This window comes from Geotrypetes seraphini, chromosome 5 (assembly GCF_902459505.1).
Source record: "Geotrypetes seraphini chromosome 5, aGeoSer1.1, whole genome shotgun sequence".
NCBI classification, from domain to species: domain Eukaryota; kingdom Metazoa; phylum Chordata; class Amphibia; order Gymnophiona; family Dermophiidae; genus Geotrypetes; species Geotrypetes seraphini.
In genome coordinates this window covers 119,156,759-119,176,366 of record NC_047088.1, presented here as the reverse complement: position 1 = coordinate 119,176,366, position 19,608 = coordinate 119,156,759, and the positions used below count along the sequence as shown (strand labels likewise).

General features: G+C 43.7%; 1 protein-coding gene across 7 annotated transcripts in view; it reads right to left on the bottom strand.

The window, feature by feature from the left end:
* The window catches only part of COL6A3 (collagen type VI alpha 3 chain), a 1,265,605-nt gene that overhangs the window by 537,048 nt on the left and 708,949 nt on the right, over nucleotides 1-19,608 (bottom strand). For all 7 annotated transcript variants that reach the window (XM_033946673.1, XM_033946674.1, XM_033946675.1 and 4 more), the window contains one exon: nucleotides 14,429-14,491. In XM_033946673.1, the coding sequence (XP_033802564.1) occupies nucleotides 14,429-14,491 (63 nt within the window). The remainder of the gene's footprint in view (nucleotides 1-14,428; nucleotides 14,492-19,608) is intronic.

Sequence of the window (19,608 nt, the reverse complement as noted above, 5' to 3'; positions counted from 1 at the left end):
AGAGACCAAAGGGATAGCACACATCTACCAGCAGGTGGAGATAGAGAAACTGATTAACAGGTGGTCCTATTGGCTGACATTCCTCCTGCATCTTCAGTATAGCTCCTTGCCCAAGCATCCGTAACCATCAGTAGGCATAGCATGTAAAAAACTTCTTTCCCATAACAAATCTCAAAAGGTAATAATACAGAATACAACTAGCAATAATAGCAAACCTCGAAAGTTGCAAAAGAAAAAAATGACAGTCAATATCCAGAAAGGGTGGGGCTCTGGATTCATCTGCTGCATCTAAAGGAAAGAAAATTAACAGGTAAGAACATAATTTTTCCTTCCTTAGCAACAGCAGCAGATGAATCCAGAGACCAATGGGATGTAGCAAAGCAATCCAGAATCTGGGTGGGAAGCAAACGCCGCCTCCGCAACAACCGAAGCACTAAACGCATCCTCCGCATGTGCCCCCACATCCAACTGGTAATGCTGAGATAAAACACTCTCGGAAGACCAAGTAGCCGCGTGACAAAACTCCTCCAAGGAAAAACCTCTGGACCGAGTCCAAGAAGTACCCATCGCTCTGGCTGAATAGTCATGAAGTCCTCTCGCCAACCACTTCCCTGCCATCAAGCAAGCGTAAAGAATGTCCTCCTAGACCCTTCGAGTGATGGAGGCTTTGGACGCCGCCATATGTTTGAGGCATCCCCTTAAGAATACAAAAAGGTGATCTTAACGACTAAAAGTCGTTAGAAACCTAGCTCGTGGAGAATGTCACGCACTTTCAAAAAATGCAGTGAAGAAAAGCACGCCTCCCCATTTCCCCTCCCAGGAAGAAGGAAGGAAATGTGAGAGTGGCATAAAAGAAAGGATGACACCTCCTTAGAAAGAAATCGTGGCACTGTCTGAACTGACACCCCAGAATTTGTAAATCAGAAATAGGAATCCCTGCCAACAAGGCCTGTAACTCAGAAAACCGCCGAGCTGAAGCCATGGCCACAAGAAACCCCATGTTCAACAGCACAGCCTTATAGAGTCTCAAAAGACAAGGTTGAAATGAAGCAATCGGTAAACTGCAAAGAAGTACCTTAAGACTGTACCCCGGATAGGGCTGCTTAATATACGGGACTCCGTTTAGGAACTGAACTACATGAAGCTGAGAAGTGAAGAGCGAGATACGTAGCCCTTGTAAAAAGCTAAGATTGGCTAACTTGAAGCTGACTTGAAGCTGAAGGGAATTGAACGCTAAGCCTTTGGCAATACACTTGTGCCAAAAAAGAAAGAATATAAAACAGAGAACTCTGGAAGGGTGCAATGTTGAGAAGTACCCAAGAAAGGAAAAAACTCCAAAAGGAAGCATAAGCCACCGGTGAAGACGCCTGTAGCGCCTGGAAAAGAGAAGAAACAACCTGCTTCGCATAACCCGTACACGGCAGCCATGACTTTTCAAAAGCTAGGCCAAAATATCAAAGTAGGACGAATATCCATGTTGATTGGACCCTAGGGGAGTAAATCTGGAGATACCAGGAATCTCAACAGTTCGGCCATCACAAGACTCATCAGATCTGCATAGCAAGGATGGCCTTGAAAGCGAGCTGGCAAACCTATCCAATCATCAGCCAGGGGAAAATATGTAAAAAGAGAAACCAGAGGAGAGAAAGAAGCAACGCTGCCACCCCCTCTGACTGCCACTCCCTATGACTGCTGAAGAAGCTAGGAAGTTTTGAATTTCGAGATGAAGCCACGAGGTCCAGTTCTAGTTCCATACAAAGCAAACACAAAGCCTGAGCAAATAGTTCCCATTTTCCAGGATGTAGAAGAGTTTGCCACTACTACTATTTATCATTTCTAAAGCACTGAAAGGTGTACACAGCACTGTACATTTTAAAATACAATATGCTCAGATGTTGTGGTGAGAAAGTCTATCTAAACCCTTTTCCTGTCCTGTAAAATGATGCGCTGACAGAAGAGGAAGATGAGAAACTGCCCATTGAAGTACAATAAGTACTTTACTCGCCAACTGAGTACATCACGTACTTTCCTGGCTGTAGAGAAATACCACTGTCACAACACTGTCCTAAAAAACCCTTATTGTCATTCCGGAGGAATGGGCTGAAACTCCTGAAATGGTAGCCTGACCATGCTTCAGTCCAGAAGAATGAACGAGTACTGAGTCTCCTCTTAATACCAGACTCCTTGTGGTGAGGATTGAAGGCACTGAGCCCCCCAACCCGACAGCCTGGGATGTTTGGAGAATTTGAGCCAGTCCAGCAAAGACCGAGGCAAGTGTTTGAAAAAATTAAGCTCGCTGAGCCACTGAATTATAATGAGCAATGCATGAACCTATACAGAATTCCATACTCTTGGTCTAGGTGACTGCATAAGGCAAAACCAAGACTGTAATCTGTTGCCCCAGCCTCTGGGAAGGAACACATACCTCTCCTACGTGAACGACCTCCCCTGATATTCCAAAACTTAGTACAGGAGAAATGAGCTCTTCAGAAATTTGAAGATTCATATCCAAGGACTTGAAGAAAAGAAGTTCAAATAAAAGAGATCACCCGTTTGTGTCTGACAAAGTCACCATGCTAGAAGACATCCGAATCAAGCAATCATCTAAGAAGAAAGTACCTGAATTTCCTGTTTGTGCCAAAACGCCACTACTACTGTCATATGCTAAAATGTTCATGGAGCCATGGCGAGGCCAAACGGCAGCTGCCAAAACTGACAGCGCTGCTCAATGAGAGCTAAGCGAAGATAGTGCAAATTCGGTGACCACAGCGAAATTGTAAATATTCTCACAGTTTTGCTCCGGAAATGTCTAACTCTGAGAAACAAATTTACCAGAATGAGATTCAGTCCCCATTTGACCAATTACCCCATCTTAGGCACGATGAAGTAAATGGAATAACTTCCCTTAGGCTAGGCCAAGTGATGTCTGCTTAAACTGAAAGCGCCGCTCAAAAACAACCAAGTGAAGATACTGCCGATGTGATGGCCACATTAGAAAATTGAAATAATCTCACAATTCCCTTTAGAAACTTTACTTCGAGAAACTAAGAGACTCATATGAAATCCAGCGCTAGTCTGATCAATACCCCCTTTTTATTTTGGGCACCATGAAGAAAATAGAACAACTTCCCTTAGTTCCGGAAGAGCTGAAACCACTGTCCCAAGTACTAGCAAACCTTGAAGGGGATCACGCACCAGCGTCACCCTTGGATACTCAATACACAACAACACCAAGAAAGAATCTGAAATGGGAGAAAAGAACGCAAAGGCGCAAGCAACTTGCATAATGGGCAAAGTCCCGTGACCTGCCAATATTACAGCTCCCTTTCCGCAAGAAAGCCTAAAGAGCTGGTAGCGGAAGTAATGACCCCCCTACAAAGTGAAGCAGAGGTCAGATAACGAGCTGGAGGAGAATTGCAAGTTCTGAATAGAAGAAAAGAACACTCCTGAGAACCAACCAGTCTCGCATGTAATAATGACTATGATGGAATTCTGAAAAATAAGATTAAGCTGCGGCAGCCTGTGGTATCTGAAAACTGCATGCAAGCTGCCCCAAAATCCAACCGTCCTGAAAGGGTAATTTTTTTTTTTTTGTTCAGTAACCAAGGCGGCCCAGGGAAGGCAAAAGGCCCTTGCTGAAGACCCTGCCACGCTAGAAACAGAAAAAGACAGTTGTACCCACAGGAAAATGCGAATAGCCATTATGCCCCTAGAAACTGCTCCATATGTACAGTAAGTATTTCCACAGCGCCACCAGACACATTCAGCACTGCACAAACCTACATAGTCTCACCCTCTGGATACCGTGAGAGAGATTAGGAGATACCCGAATGAAACACCGGGTACTCGCCTGTGATTTCCATAAGTTGCACCGTGATTTGCCTGCTACCGACCCAGTACGGAGAAAATCTGAAACTGGGTGGTTAAACAGAGAGTAGATTCTCTCTCCTAAGCACCTGCAGAGACTCCCATAGAGACAACGCTATTGCGGCAAAATAACCGAGCTGTACCGACTCAACAATGCAGAGAACTGCCATAACCTCTGATGCATCTGACTCTGAAGGCCTAGAAGCCACGGCAGACGCTAATAAAAGTCAGCTGCCAGAGAAACCCACTGAACGATGTGGCGCTTCCACCAGTGCAGGAGTACAAGCATGAGCCTCTTGCTCCCTGCAAGACAGCGGCTCCTAGCAAACAGTTAAAATAACTGACAAGCGGGTTAAATTAAACCGAGCCACGGCAAACACTGACTCCAAGTCAGCCTCGTGGAGAACGCTATCAACGCTGCAGTGATCCTGACAGTGCACGATAACAAGCGTGTGCCTGTTTCGCAGACCAACGTGCTGGCCCCAATTAACCGTGTTGAAAAAACATACCCGGAGCCAACCACCAAGAAATCAGACACGGCTGGTGCCTACAGACTGGAAAAGCAACGTCGTGGAGACACAGTATGAAAGCTGCAACGTTCTCCTCAGAGGAAGAAATAAAACGCACGGTTCCCGCGCGCGGGAAGGCAACAGCTCCTACAATGGTATTTGAATTATATACCCAGAGTCCTTCCATCAAGCTTTTCTCACACAGTCCTCGCTTCACCAAGTCCACATTTTATAAAATAAACTATAACACCCACCGTTCAAAACCACTAACGCAAATGCACAGTTCCAACAACGTTAGTAATCAGATACTTATAACCTTGCATGCAGTGCCAGTAGAAGCCGGTTGCTCAGCACTAGCAGGGCAGAAATGTTATTCAGCAATTATGGTCTCTCTCTTTTTTTTTTTATTTAAGGGAAAGAAGAAAAATAGAGACCAAGGCAGACCCTCTATCACTGGAGGGAGGGTGAAGCAGGGACTTGGGGGGGTCCAGGTGTAACCCCTAAAGCCAGCATCGTTCAGCCGGACACCCCTGTCTCACTGAAGAAAAAATCTCAACAGGAGAAATAGAAATGTTAGCTCACTGAAGAGAAAATCTCAACAGGAGAAAATAATTGCCCAGGCACATCCAGAATTCAGGAGCTAGTGGAATAGCGACCATCACCTGCTGGGAGATAGAGCATACTGAAGATGCAGGAGGAGTGCCAGCCAATAGGACCACCTGTTAATCAGTTTCTCTATCTCCGCCTGCCGGTAGATGTGTGCTATCCCATTGGTCTCTGGATTCATCTGCTGCTGTTGCTAAGGAAATTCTATTTACTGGAGCAATTAAAGGCTTTCTTAGATTTGAAGAAATTGGTGACCGGAACTGTTTAGCTAAATCAGCATTTGAGATATTGGGACCTTCCAATAAGAAAACACGAAAGAGGAGGCGATTGCGTATTAACACTTAGCTGTAAAGAATGTCACTGGATTTTTACTTTAAAATCACTAGCTCTGTATGGGCTCAATGATAAAATTGATTGGTCTGCCTTCTATTGATTAAATGGTTTATTTCTTTTTCTATAGCTAACAATATTATCAGATTAATTCACAAATGAGTTAATTCCAATTCTTATTGGGTTTTGTAAATGATGATGTAATTTAAACACTATTGGGTATTTAGATGTTGGCGTTCTGAGCTGATGGCGCCATTTTGAAAGAACTTTATGAGCCATGCAGAAAGTTGTGTGCTGTAAGTAGTTGTTTATTCAGCACCATTTTTAAAGTTTATTATTAAACCACTATGCTATTGCAAGTTAAAAAGGCTGTATTTTTATTATTTAGGTACTGCCATAACAAGATCCCCTGACGAAGCCTATTGAGGTGAAACGGAGGCCCTGTCGGGTTTAACAGAAGCAGTGCTTTAACGTTTCAGGGGCGATCACAATAAAATATAGGCACTATCTTTGAATGTCAAACTATGCAAGCATAAGGACAAACAAATATATAAATATTTATCTATTTATACAAATTTAAAAACGTTAAAAATATTTATAAAAATAAGATATAGTGACTTGGTTTGGGCCAATGATTGAGACATAGACCTGCAAGTTCATCTAGCAGTCCACTGCCTGATATTCAGGTCTCTGAGGCCCATTCCAAAGGTCAAATAAAAATTTTTGGGATGCATGTCACCACAGGGTGTTTTTTGATTTATGCTTATTGATTTGAACACCTTATATTGTATTTGCATTTCTGGACCTTCCAATAAGCCAATACCGTTTTACTTAATACAATTGAAGTACTCCTCTCTTTTTTGGGGAAATCTTGTTCAAGTTTGTAGTCTAAGAAGGGGAAAAGCTATATTCCTAATCTCTTTAATTTGTTTTTTCTTTCCCTATTTCTGGAACAAGAGTATTCTTGTGTATTTGTATAAAAGCAATAAAAAAATTATTTAAAAAAAAAGTTCTGATATATATGTTTACAGTGTGCTTAAGGAATAGGCTCATTTTAACATATCTGGTGGTCCAGTGAATCAATACAACAGTTTTGGTAAAGGGTGGGGTGGCTATTTCCATTGCTCTTACAAAAAGTGAAGTGGCTGGGGTGGGCTGCAGTGAAGTGTTTCATGGAAGAATTGCTTGCAAATTTTGTTTGATATGGAGTGCTTGGTTAGCATACAGCAACTATTAAGCCAACTATTGCTGAATGATTTTGTCCCAAATTAGAGATATTTTACTAGAAGGATATGGGGAATGAGGGGTGGGAGGACCTGGGGAAGGGTTTATAGATATGATTATAAGCAGTGTATAAATACTAAATAATGATCTGAAGCAGTGGCGTACCAAGGGGGGGGGGGGGGCGGTCCGCCCCGGGTGCAGCCTTAGGGAGGTGTGCACAGCCGGCCCGGACCATATCGTGCTCCCACCCTCCCAGCGAAAGCATCAAACCTCCCTCCAGTAGCGTTGGCTGCTTCGCGGCTTTCTCCTCCCTCTGCCGCGTCACTGGCAGGAGAAAGCCGCGAAGCAGCCGACACTACTGGAGAGAGGTTTGCTGATCTCGCTGGGAGGGTCAGAAAGGTTCACTTGGGGGGAGAAATAGGAGGGTCAGCGGGTGTTGGCTGGAGGGGGGGAGAAGAGGTCTGCCTCAGTACTCCTAGGCCTGGCACCATTACCTTCTTCGGGCAGCAGAAGCATTTACAATTCGCTGCTGTTGCCGGCTTCAGGCCTTCCTCTCTGCCGGGTCCTGCCTACTTCCTGTTTTCATGAAGACAGGACTCGACAGAGAGGAAGGCCTGAAGCCGGCAACAGCAGTGAATTGTGAATGCTGCTGCTGCCCAATGAAGTTCAGGACACCAGGCCTTGGGTGATAGAAGGAGGAAAGGGAGCAGAGGGGGAGAGAATTGGGGAGAGTGTTGCTGTACCCAACTGGAGGGAATGAAAGGAGATGCCAGGGCTTGGAGGTAAGAAGAGACGCCAGGGCATGGAGGGAAGGAGGAAGGTATGCCAGATCAAGGGAAAAGGAAGGGGGAAAGGAAGGAGGAGATTTCAGAGCATGGAGCGGGAGGGAGAGATGGAAGTAAAGGAAAGGAGAGAGATGCTGGGAATCAGGGAAGGGATGATGCCAGACCATGAGGTGGGAAGGAAAGAAAGGAGAAGAGAGAGATGCCAGAGCAAAGGGGAGGGGGTGGTGACAGAGAGAGAAAAACGGAGAGGTGACAGAGTTGAAATCAAGCATGTACAAAGGAGAGAAGGGGCACGGGATAGATAGTTTATGGAAGGAGTATAGAAAGAGGGAAGATGCCATATGGAAGAGAGAGAGAGAGGGTGCACACTGGATAGAGAGAGCACAGAGGGCAGTGAATGGAAGGGGCGAGATAGATGGTGAACAGTAGATGGAAGGGGTAGAGAGAGGGAAACAGACACTGAATGGAAGTGTGGGGGAGAGGAAGGACAGCTGCTGAATGGAAGTGTGAGGGAAAGGGGGAGCAGATGCTGGAAGGAAGTGGGGAGGAGAAAGAAAAAAGGGCACATGCAGGATTGAGGGAAGATGAGTTAGTTACTGGAAGGGGTGAGGGAAAGAGGTGGCAAGCTATAGGTAGACACAGTGAAAGAGGGAAATTGAGGACTGAATAGTAAAAAAGAATTTAGAAAGAGGCAGAAAATAAATTGAGAAGGAAGACCAGGGAAGAACAGGAGGAAGGGAGCGGAGAGAGAGATGCCAGAGCAGGGGGGAAGGAGAGGAGACAGATACCAGACCAATGGGAGTGAAAGGAGAGATGGAAGGGGGAGGCATACAGTTTCTGGAAGGGGCATAGAAGGAGAGAAGATGCCATATAGGGGCAGAGAGATGGCAGACAGTGGATGGAAGGAAGAGAGTAACAAGAAGATGAGGAAAGCAGAAACCAGAGAAGACAAGGTAGAACAAAAATTTTCTATTTATTTATTGCTTTAGGAGACATGTGTCCAGGGCCGGATTTTCCTATAGGCTAACTAGGCTTCAGCCTAGGGCCTCAAGATCAAGAGGGGCCTACATTCAAATTGTTAGCAAAATTAAAATTACACTATTCTAAAAACAGTGAACACTAAAACACTGAACCAAGAATAAGGAGAAATTCTACACATATGACTAATAAACAAACATAAAAATGTATTGGTTAAGATCAACTCGTTCGGCTCATTGGGTCTGTTCATTTGTCTGTTCCAATCTACACCAATCTGCACTTTATTTATGCAAGAACAAACCAGAGCTTAGTAGCATAAGGCACGTCAATATTTGCCATAGCAATCAGTGAACGTATGAACTATACTTTGGTGCAATCTAGTATATACAAACGAACAGACCTATTGATATCCTGACGTTCGGTTATATTCGTGTTACTTCGATAATATGAAACACGTGTTAATGTTATTAGAAAAGATGAGACAAACACATAAACCTTCAAAAAATTCCACATTGTCGCATACAGAATTGTATCAAATAATATTCAAAGAAAATATTCAAAGCGGCCTTCCCCAATGTGGAATCAATCTTACGGCTGTTTCTCAGTTTAATAGTCATTAATTGTACTGGAGAAAGGTCATTTTCAAGACTTAAAAATATAAAAATCAATTAAGAAGCACAATGACCCAGACGAGGTTGTCTTCATTGAGTATTTTGTGCATCGAAAATGAGACCTTCAGAAAAATAGATTTTGATGAACTTATAGAAGAATTCTGTGTGAAAAAGTTTAGAAATTCTTCTAATCTACTATTTCGTTTTAAATGTATACTTGGATTGAATCAGTTCTTAAATAAAATAACCATTAACATAAAATTTAATATGATATACAATTTGATATTTTCTTTTTTGTGATCTGGATTTTGTTTGAATAAAGTTCCATTTTTGGTTTAGTTTAAGACAAAATTCATAATAATTCATACTTAAACTTTAAATGTGAATTATTATGAAATAAATTTATCTGAATTGAATTTGGTTTAATCTTCAATGTATTGAAGATATTTAATTTAATTTGATAGAAAATATGATAATTTTTTTGCGTATTTTATTTTCGTAGTCAAAGATTTTCATTATTTGAATTTTGTTTCTTTGTAAATGTTGTGTGTTATGTTTGATTAGTTATTGTTACAAGTACTATTTATGGTGCTGAGAATAAATGTCCAAATAAGTGTTCTTGACATTTTTTTATTTATTATCCGTGTCACAATTTTTATAAAAGTTAGTACCAATAACAACATGTTTCATTTAACATATTGATATATATCACAGTAATGATGTATTTTATTATCTCTCATGTAATTTACAAACTTAAAAATGGGAGGTGAAAGGGCCTCATAAGTGGAATAGCCTAGGGCCTCTTTTCATCTAAATCCGGCCCTGGATGTGTCACTGTTTTTGTGGTATTGCATTGTATGCAGAGTCCAGCTTCTTGCTGGTTCAATTTAACCTTTGTCTATGTATTTCTATTTTATCCCCCTTTTTACAAAACTGTGGAGCGTTTTTTAGCGCCAGCCGTGGTGGTAGCAGCTCTGATACTCAGAATTCTATGAGCCTCAGAGCAGTTACCACCGTGGCTAAAATCCACACTACAGTTTTGTAAAAGAGGGAAGGGTAAGTTTGTGATGACATTCCATACTAGGTGAAGGTGTTTTCTGTGTTCTGTGTGTTCGAAAGACATGGTTTTCTGTTAGGATTGACTGCAGGATTGATCTATACTAGTCTGGCTTGTTTAGTTTTACAATGGGTGTATTGCTGTTGTACTTCTCACTGCAGTATGTAAGATGCTGCCTTTTCCTAGGTACTCATGTGTGACGTGTGATTTGTTACTAACAATCGTACAGATGGGGGGGGTGCCAAAAAATGATGGGCCCCGGGCAGTGGCGTACCTAGGGTATGTGGCACCCGGGGCCCATCATTTTTTGACACCCCCCCATGTAAAAAAAATATTTTTTGTAATAACCATGAAAAATAAATGGTCATAATAGAAACAGGCACTGAAAATTTTCTTTTATTGAACCTCATATATGTAACCATTAATCCAAACATAACATAAATTATGTCTGAATTATCATGACATCAGAAGTACATATGGAGTAGTTGCAGGTGATGCTTGGGACAGTTCTAATTGTGTTAGTTCGGTTTTATATGTTTTTGAATAGAAGGGTTTTTATTTCTTTTTTGAAGGTTTTGTAGTCTGTGGTCGAGGTCAATAGGTTGTAGAGTTGGGGGTTGAGTGTTAGGAGGTTGTCGAACAGTTTTTTTTCTTTTGACGATTTTGGTTGGAGGGTGTGTGAATGGGGCGTGAGTTTTCCTATGTCTGGTTGAAGTGAATTTAATTATTTAGCTGAAGAAATTAGTAAACCCCCCCCCCATTCCACACACATTAATTCTCTTCCATTTTTGTTCCCATTCTAAAAAACACTGATAAGTTCCCAGAAAAAAAATACATTAAAATAAGAAGTGAAAACAAAGGCCCCTACAGATGAGAACATAACATAAGAATAGCCTAACTGGGTCAGACCAATGATCCATCATGCCCAGTAGCCCATTCTCATGGTAACCAATCCAGGTCATTAGTACCTGGTCAAAACCCAAAGAGTAGCAACATTCCATGCCACCGATCCAGGGCAAGCAGACACTTCCCCCATGTCTTAATAACAGACTATGGACTTTTCCTCAAGGAATTTGTCAAAACCTTTCTTAAAATCAGCAATGCTATCTGCTTTTACCATAACTTCTGGCCACTTCATTTTTAAGCTTAGTTCTTTCCTTCCAAACAGAGACCTTGCTAGATGTCAAATACAGAAAGAACAAGGTAACTTCACAAGGACTTAGCTGTGCAGGAAATGTGAATCTCCTCATTCACCCACCATATAATGCAAAAATGTGCAAAGATCTGTTTTTTTCTTTCGATCACTACATAGTCTAATGCCACACAAGCAGCGCTGTTACAAACATATTCTGAAGGTCAATGCTAAGGTTAACAAAGTTTCCTTCCTTGGACCACAAGGAGATACTGACAAACCACTAGAAGAGATCCCAAAACAACTACCCAGGCACAACACCCAAAGACCCACTCAGTGTGTGAACCAGTTGAGTGGAGTGGACTAACTGGGGGGTGGAAAGGGGCCCAGAGTTTGCTCAGCAGAATTTCCCAGACCACCTCTTCCTCTCAACACATTGACACGCTGCCGCCACCACCACTACCATTAGGAACACCTCAACGGGTAGGCCAGCAATGCTTATAAACTTTATAAAACACATTATTATATTTTCTTATAAAGCACATACTTTAATTGAACTCTCTGACATCCTTAGCCTTGCCATTCACAAAAATAGAAGGAAGAAAAGTTCCCGTTTCCTGCTGTCTCATGTCCCCGGCCTATACAATATTTTTCTTCTGCAGACCCTTCAAAAGTCTGACCAAATCCTCGTTTCACTTGCATTATAAAGTACTGAGGATGCCATCTCTTTCCAATCCCAGGTCTTAAAGTCTAAGACAGTAGTGCAAACTAGTGCTGCCCGATTCAAGAAAAAAAAATTTTTCGATTCGATTCAGACTATTGAATTGGTTTTTCGATTCAACTTTCCTGACCAATTGGGTATTTGTTTTTTTTTTTTTTAAAACATCCTGGTGGGTTTATTTTATAGCTTTTTCACCCCCCTTTGGCTTTTCCTAACCACACTGGCGCTGTGGTATAAATAAAATAAAGAAACAAAAAGGACTTTTCCTCTCTGTTAAATCCTAGCTCATGTTTGCGGTCTAACACCAGCTCTGGCAGAATACACATTTCAAATCTGACATATTGTAATCACAAAACAGAAAATAAAATTAGTTTTTCTACCTTTTGTTGTCTGGTTATTTTTCAAATCTTGTTGGTCCAAGGCTCTGGTTGTCTTCTGATAACTTGCTTGCCAGGGTCTCCTTCTTCCTTCTTTCTGCATGCTAACCATTCATCTGCCATCTCTGTCCTCCCTGTTTCCCTTCCCTCCCCAGGAGGTCTGGCATCTATCCTTTTTTCGTCTCCCTCCACAGATCTATCTTTTCTTAACTACCCTTTCATCCAGCATCTCTCCCTCCTTCCCCACCACCCCAGGGTCCACCATCTCTCCCTTTCTTTTCCCAATTACCCTCCTATCCAGTATCTCTATCCCCCCCTCCACACCATCCCTTGTGTCCAACTTCTCTCCCTTTCTGTTCCTTCCCTCTCTAAAAACTATGGTCCATCATCTCTCCCTCTTCTCTATTTTCAGACCCATTATTTCTTCCCACCCAAAGTCCGGCATATGCACGTCTCTTTGAACCCCCTCATTCCCTCCGTGTATTTCTACACCAGGGCCCCCCTCCCTGAAGGCCTGTCCCCCCCTTAAAAGTCTGCATCCCACCCCTGAAGGCCTGCACTCCCCCCCTGAAGGCCTGCACCCCCTGAAGGCCTGCACCCCTCCTCCGAAGGCCTGCACCCCCTTTGAAGGCCTGCACCCCCCTTGAAGGCCTGCCTACCTGCCTGTCCCCCCCTGAAGGCCTGCCTGCCTGATCCCCTTGAAGGCCTATCCCGCCCCTTGAAGGCCTGTCCCTCCCTTGAAAGCCTGCCTGCCTGTCCCCCTCCTTGAAGGCCTGTCCCTTCCTTGAAAGCCTGCCTGACCCCCCTTGAAGGCCTGTCTCCCCTTTGAAGGCCTGCCTGCCTGTCTCCCCTTTGAAGGCCTGCCTGTCCCCCCTCTTGAAGGCCTGCCTGCCTGTCACCCCTCCCTCCCCCTTGAAGGCCTGCCTGCCGCCCCACCCCGAAGGACCGCTCGCCCCCCCTGGCCTCCCTGCACCACCTGAATCAGGCCCTGAGGGGGTGCTCCCGGCCTTGAGTTCAGTCCCCCCCCGAAGGACCGCTCGCCCCCCTGCACCACCTGAATCAGCCCGCAGCGGGATCGCGATGTCAGCGATCCCTTCACTGCTTCGGAGCTGCTTCCTCCGCCGCGGTCCCGCCCCTTCTCTGACGTCAGAGGAGGGGAGGGGCGGGACCATGGCGCAGGAAGCAGCGCCGAAGCAGCTCAGGGATCGCCGACATCGCGATCCCGCTGCGGGCTGATTCATAGGTGGTGCAGGGAGGCCAGATGGGCAAGCGGTCCTTCGGGGGTGGGGGGGACTGAACGGCAAGGCCAGGAGCACCCCCCTCAGGGCTGGCACCCGGGGCGGACCGCCCCCCGCCCCCCCTTAGTACGCTACTGGCCCCGGGTATCACACATGCTAGGTACGCCACTGATTTGAAGAAACAACAGACCAGAGCAAGTTTTGTGGAGTTGCTTAAATTTTGTAAAGGGGCTTAATGGGTTTAATAAAAACAAAACCTTTTTTATGTTGCTTTTCAATTATGCTTGGAGGGCTTATTTAAGGAGGAAGGTGATATTGTATTGTTGGCCACCATGAGAATAGGCTACTGGGCTTAATGGACCATTGGTCTGACCCAGTAAGGCTATTCTTATGTTCTTATCTTTTTCCTTTCTTCCTTCCCTCCCCCCATCAGCATATCTCTCCTTCCCTCCCTCCATTGTGCCCAGAATTTCTCTTATTTCTTACCCCCTCTCCATTCCTTTCTCCCTCCTATCTTCAGTATCTCTCTCCTTCCCTCCCTCCCATAATCTCCAGCATTTTTTTTCCCTTCCCTACTCCATATCATCTTCAGCATGTATCTCCTTTTCTCCCCCCCCGTTCAGCATTTCTCTGCTTCCCTGCTGCTACCCATGAAGTGTTTGTTTTTACCTTGCTTCCCCAGGGCAATGACTTTACCATCTGATGAGAAGCATTACACAGCCATCTGGTGTAGAATCTTGTACATCTATGCATACTCAAGGCTGGACAGTTTCTGCTCCCTCTGACTGTCCTGTTTTGGAAGGGATAGAAGCTGGCTGGCCTTGATGGCAGTGTTACTACCTCAGGGAAGCAAGGAAAAAACTTAAACACTTCATATAGAGAGAGGCAGGAAAGGAAAATTTTGGGGTACCCAAGCATCTGTGGATCCCCCACTTCTGACATTTATGCATGCAACCCCCATAATCAAGGCAAGGTTAACAAAGAAAAACTTACCCTTCGACCTCTGTTCCCCTTTGGACCTGGCTCTCCATCTCCTGACTGATCACCACTTGAACCCTTTACAGGAAAGAAAGTGATCATCTCAATCATTAGATTGGCAGTGTGTAAAACTTACTGGGTACAATGTATAGAACAATGTGGTTCCTTACAAAATCTGTCAGTACTTTAACATGCAAATTTTGCATTAGTTCTCAGAGAGAAAGTAGGTACTTTCTCCTTAAAAACAATCTAGGGAAAGATTACCCAGAATTATATTTATTTATTAAAAACAATATACCCTGCCTATCACCAGGTAGCTAACATAATAAAAACATACAAAAAATATCAAAACAGGTATTAAAATTTTGCAACTGGGGGGGACGCTGTGGAGCCCGACTAGGATGGTCGCTTGTTAGATCAGCTCCAGCAGCCCTTACTACTATTTCCCTCTTCTGCAACGATATGTGCATAAAATTATCACCAATCTCAGCAGAATTCACTTCCTCTACTATGGCTTCTACAAAAGTGAGTAAACGGCGCAAACCGGAGCCTCAATCGCCTGCAAAATCCTCCTCTGACAAATTTGAAAAACTGGAGGCTTCCTCCATGTTGGATTTATGGGAGGCAATTAAATCTCTGCAGGACATAATGACCGACACAAAAGATGTACTCACTGAAGTCAAGGATGAACTCACCACCATTCATACCGATCTATCTGCCTTTAAAGCTAAAGTCGCCGACCTCGAAATTAAGTCAGCTACTGCCGACGCTAACATCAAAGCTCTGCAAACACATGTCAAACGAACTCTGCTTATCGAGCGGGAACTCGAGGACGCAAGTAACTGCTCACGTCAGAACAACGTGCATCTTCTTGGGGTCCAGGAGGGACGGGAGGGAAACAATATCCTCACCTTCCTTGAGTCCTTCATTCCCTCCTTGCTAAATATACAATTTGCAAAGGAGTTCAAGATCGAGCGGGCACATCGCACACCATCTACTCGTCAACCACGTGACCAGCGACCATGACCCATCATCTTTAAAATCCTTCGCTACCAGAAAGTTTTAAAGATTATGCAAAAGGCACGCTCTCTTTCTCCCCTCACCTTCGAGGGCAACAAAATTTTGTTCCTGCCTGATCTCCCCAAAACCACCGTCCGATCCAGACAGCAACTCCTGGCCTTCCGGCCACAACTGAAGAAGATGGGCGCTCATTTTGGCATCTTCTACCCCGCACAAATGCGGGTCACCTATCTCAATCAAATGAGAGACTTCACCGACCCGGACCTCCTTGCCACCTTCATAGAAGAAAAATCGCCGACTTCAATTGACAATGTGTGACTCATTTGCAATGCTCTAACGGTTCTGACTTACATTGTTCTCTCTACCGCCATCTTTTCCCGCTCAGGCCTGTACGGCTTGCCCTTCATGCTTACTTAGCTGCCTCTCGGCAGTTTCTTGATCAGCTCCACTGTTTCTTTCCTTTTCCTGCTGCAATCTAACTAATTTCCTGTCCCGGATATTCTTTACTCACATGTCTCTCTATTAACCTCCTTTAATCTTGCCTCTTTTATATGCTCATTTCCTTTATGTGCCTGTATTTCTTCACCCTTTGCTTCGTTGATTTTTTCGTGAGCCTACCCTGCTTCCATACTCCCCAGATTCATTCACTGCCTTGTTCCTTGCTTGTCTTGCTATCTTTATTTCTCATTGTTAGCTGGCTCATTTCACTCTATAAATATTTGCTTTCCTTTTGCCTTTTTGTTACTGTATTAAGCACTGTCTGACTCCGCCTTCACGGCTCATTTCACCTCAATTTGCCGTATCTCTCACTCACACCCTTTCTATCTATCCTGCTGATTGCTTCTTTATGATCATTACATTACATTACATTAATGACTTCTATTCCGCTTGTACCTTGCAGTTCTAAGCGATTACATCAAAAAGATAACTGGTCATTTCCAGGAAGAGGAATACAATTAAAGACGTTGGGCCTAATACATCAAAACGATAGCTAGACGTTTTCAGGAAGAGGAATACAATTAAAGGCGTTAGGTCTAAATCAAGTTTTAAAGGGAGGATACTAAGAGGGGGAGAGAGGGGAAAAGAGAGGGGGTTAGGAAATTAACCTACTTGACCTGTATTTTACTTTCTCTCTTGCCTCCATGTTGCCACAGTCTACATTGTATGACTCAGCCTTCACAGCTGATTTAACTTCAATTAACCTTCTTATTCTCTCACATCCTTCATCCCTATTCTGCTAATTGACTCCTTATGCTTGTTAACTTACATAACCTATATGCTTTGTTCCACCTATTCTGCTTCTAACAGAAGATGTTTGTTGATATTTCCTGTTCTGGTTGCTGTTTTGCTGCCTGCATTCAGCTGTCTGGTACTAGCTCACCAGCCATCCACAGTTTATAGTCGTTGAACTTGCAGCGTACTCCATTAGCACTTGTTTTTAAGTGTATTTGTTTGCTCTGCTCAGCCCGTATATGCTAACAATAATTGCTCCTCACGTAATACCATTTGATTTGTTGTCATATGCTACCTCTATATACATTGTCATTTTTTCTACACTGACCTACTGCTGCAGTATAACATCATGTGTTTGTAATCTCATCTACACCCTAGTATTCCTTTAATGATAACCTCACTTAATGTCAAAGGTCTCAATAATATTGTCAAAAAACGTAAAATTATCTCTTATTTACATGATGCTAATTCTGATATTATTTTCCTACAGGAAACGCATTTACCTGACTCTGATTCTGCTAAATTTACCATGAAAGCTTATTCTACTCCTCTTTTCTCCTCTGCAGTTAATGGAAAAAATGGAGTCCTCACACTTATATGACAAAATCCTTCTATCTCCATTGATCATAGCTCTCATGACATGAATGGTCGCTGGATTAGTACTCAGCTCACTATTTCTTACCACACTATTCGCATCATTAATATCTATGCTCCTAATATTGACCAACCTGACTTTTTTACTAATCTAGCTGCTCATATCCTTCAGGACCCGTCCACTCCTGTCATTATAGGGGGAGATTTTAATCTTATTCTAGATGTTCACAAAGATAGAAAGTCTCATGCCACTTACAAAAAGACACGGTCATGGTATACTCTTCATGATATCATTTCAAAATTACACCTTAGTGACCCTTGGAGATTGCATCACCCAGATGTGGATCAATATACATTCTTTTCTGCACCTCATTCCACCTACTCTCACATAGACTATTTTCTTACTAGCTCTTCTCTTATTGATTCTATCTCCTCTACTCCTCATTTTTATTGTTCCTTACCCCTCTTTCTTGCATGTACCAGCACAATATTATTATCTTCTTGTTTAATACACTTCACAAGTGTTAATATTTCATATCCTAACCCTACCCCCAGGAATGTCTTGATATATTTGAGATAAATGTATGTATGGTGTTTCAAAGTGAGTATACTTCTACCCATGTGAAAGATGATAATTTTCAGAAAATGTGCAGGGTATGCATCCATTTAGGGGCAATTATATAAAAGGTGCTAAAACTTGGGCATCCAAAATCTGTGTGCTAAGATAGTACGAGTATTTTACTAAGGCATTTGTCAACATTTATGCACCAACACTTACACCATGTATAAAGCAAGAGTTAATGTTAGTGCCTAAATATTTGCACTTGGGCACACAACTTAAAGTATTCTAGAAATTTGGCTCCTAAAGCCTTGCTCCTCCAGTCTTGTCCGCATGCATAATCCATTGCAGTTACCCGGTAAAACACGTGGAGGGGCATAATCAAAAGATACGTCTAAGTCCGTTTTGGGCCTATGTTGCTAGTCCCCAAAAGTTGGACATGGAAAAGGTCCATTTTCGAAAAATACATCCAACATATTTTTTTTCCTGAAAATCGGCTAACTGTACGTCCAGCCGTCTGATCTTCTAGACCACTAAGTTGTCTATCTTTATACCCCATTTTCAGCCCAAAATTCATCCAAGTCAAAAATGCCTAGAAACAGACCTTTTGAACTTCCTTGTCTGATGGTGAGAGGTCTAGTGGATCTCACTTTGAGAGAGGGGAGGTGGAAGGGGGTGCTGCTCTGGGATGGAGAGGGGTGGGAAGGGGATGGGGAGGGGGTAGGTTGGGAGGAGGGGACAGATCATGGTTGTGGAAGTATCTTGCTACTTGTCTTTCTTTTTCTTATGGTGGGGCTTAAATTGATGTCTTATAATATCAGGGGTCTCAACTCTCCTTATAAACGGAGGGCTTTCTTTTGGGAGCTGATTAGGCTGCGGGCTTCAGTCTGTTTTGTCCAGGAAACTCACCTCCTACAATCCCATGAAACCTTGGTCCGGGACTCTAGGTTCCCCCAGTCCATTTGGGCCTCAAGGGTGGGGTGGGGATTTTGTTCAGTAGAGGGGTGCGTTGTGAAGTCCGCAGGGTGGTACGGGATTCACAGGGTAGGTACATCATGGTAGAGGCTTTGATTGAAGGATGCTTGTACTCTCTGCTTAACATCTATGCATCTAATGAGGGTCAGGGGGCCTTTTTTCGGGAACTGGTGCCCTGGATTTTGCAGTTTAAGAGGGGGGTCTTTGATTTTTGGCGGGGACTTTAATCTTGCTGTGACTCCTCATCTGGATAATTCAGGGAGAGCCAGGAGCTATGGGCGGTGGGATTGTAAGTTGCTGCGAGAGACACTTGTTTCGTTAAACGTCGAAGATGGATGGCGTTGGCTGCACCCGCTGGTACGGGACTATACCCATTTTTCACAGACGCATGCATCTTATTCCAGAGTTGATTATATTTTTGTGGAACGTGGCCTGCTTCAGCAGGTGGATACGGCGGGCATTGAACAGGTTACTTGGTCTGATCATGTGCCTATCTGGGTTTAGTTTGCAGGTACTGGTGGGGGTTCGGGACAAAAATATTGGTGCTTTAATGATAGTCTTTTGGATGACCCTAGGGTGGTGGCTCAAATTGAAGAATGGCTTCGAGAACATCTAGATTTCAATGTGGAGTGTGGTGCCTCATCGGAGGCAGTACGGGAGGAGCTGAAGGTTACCCTGAGGGGTCGTTTGATTGCTTTGGCCTCTTCCAGATAGAAACGGCGTTGGAAGGCAGTCAATGAGCTGTTGCATCGGATCGGGAGACTGGAGGGGATGCATAAGCATCAACCCTGGAATGTGGAGGTGGGGAAACGGC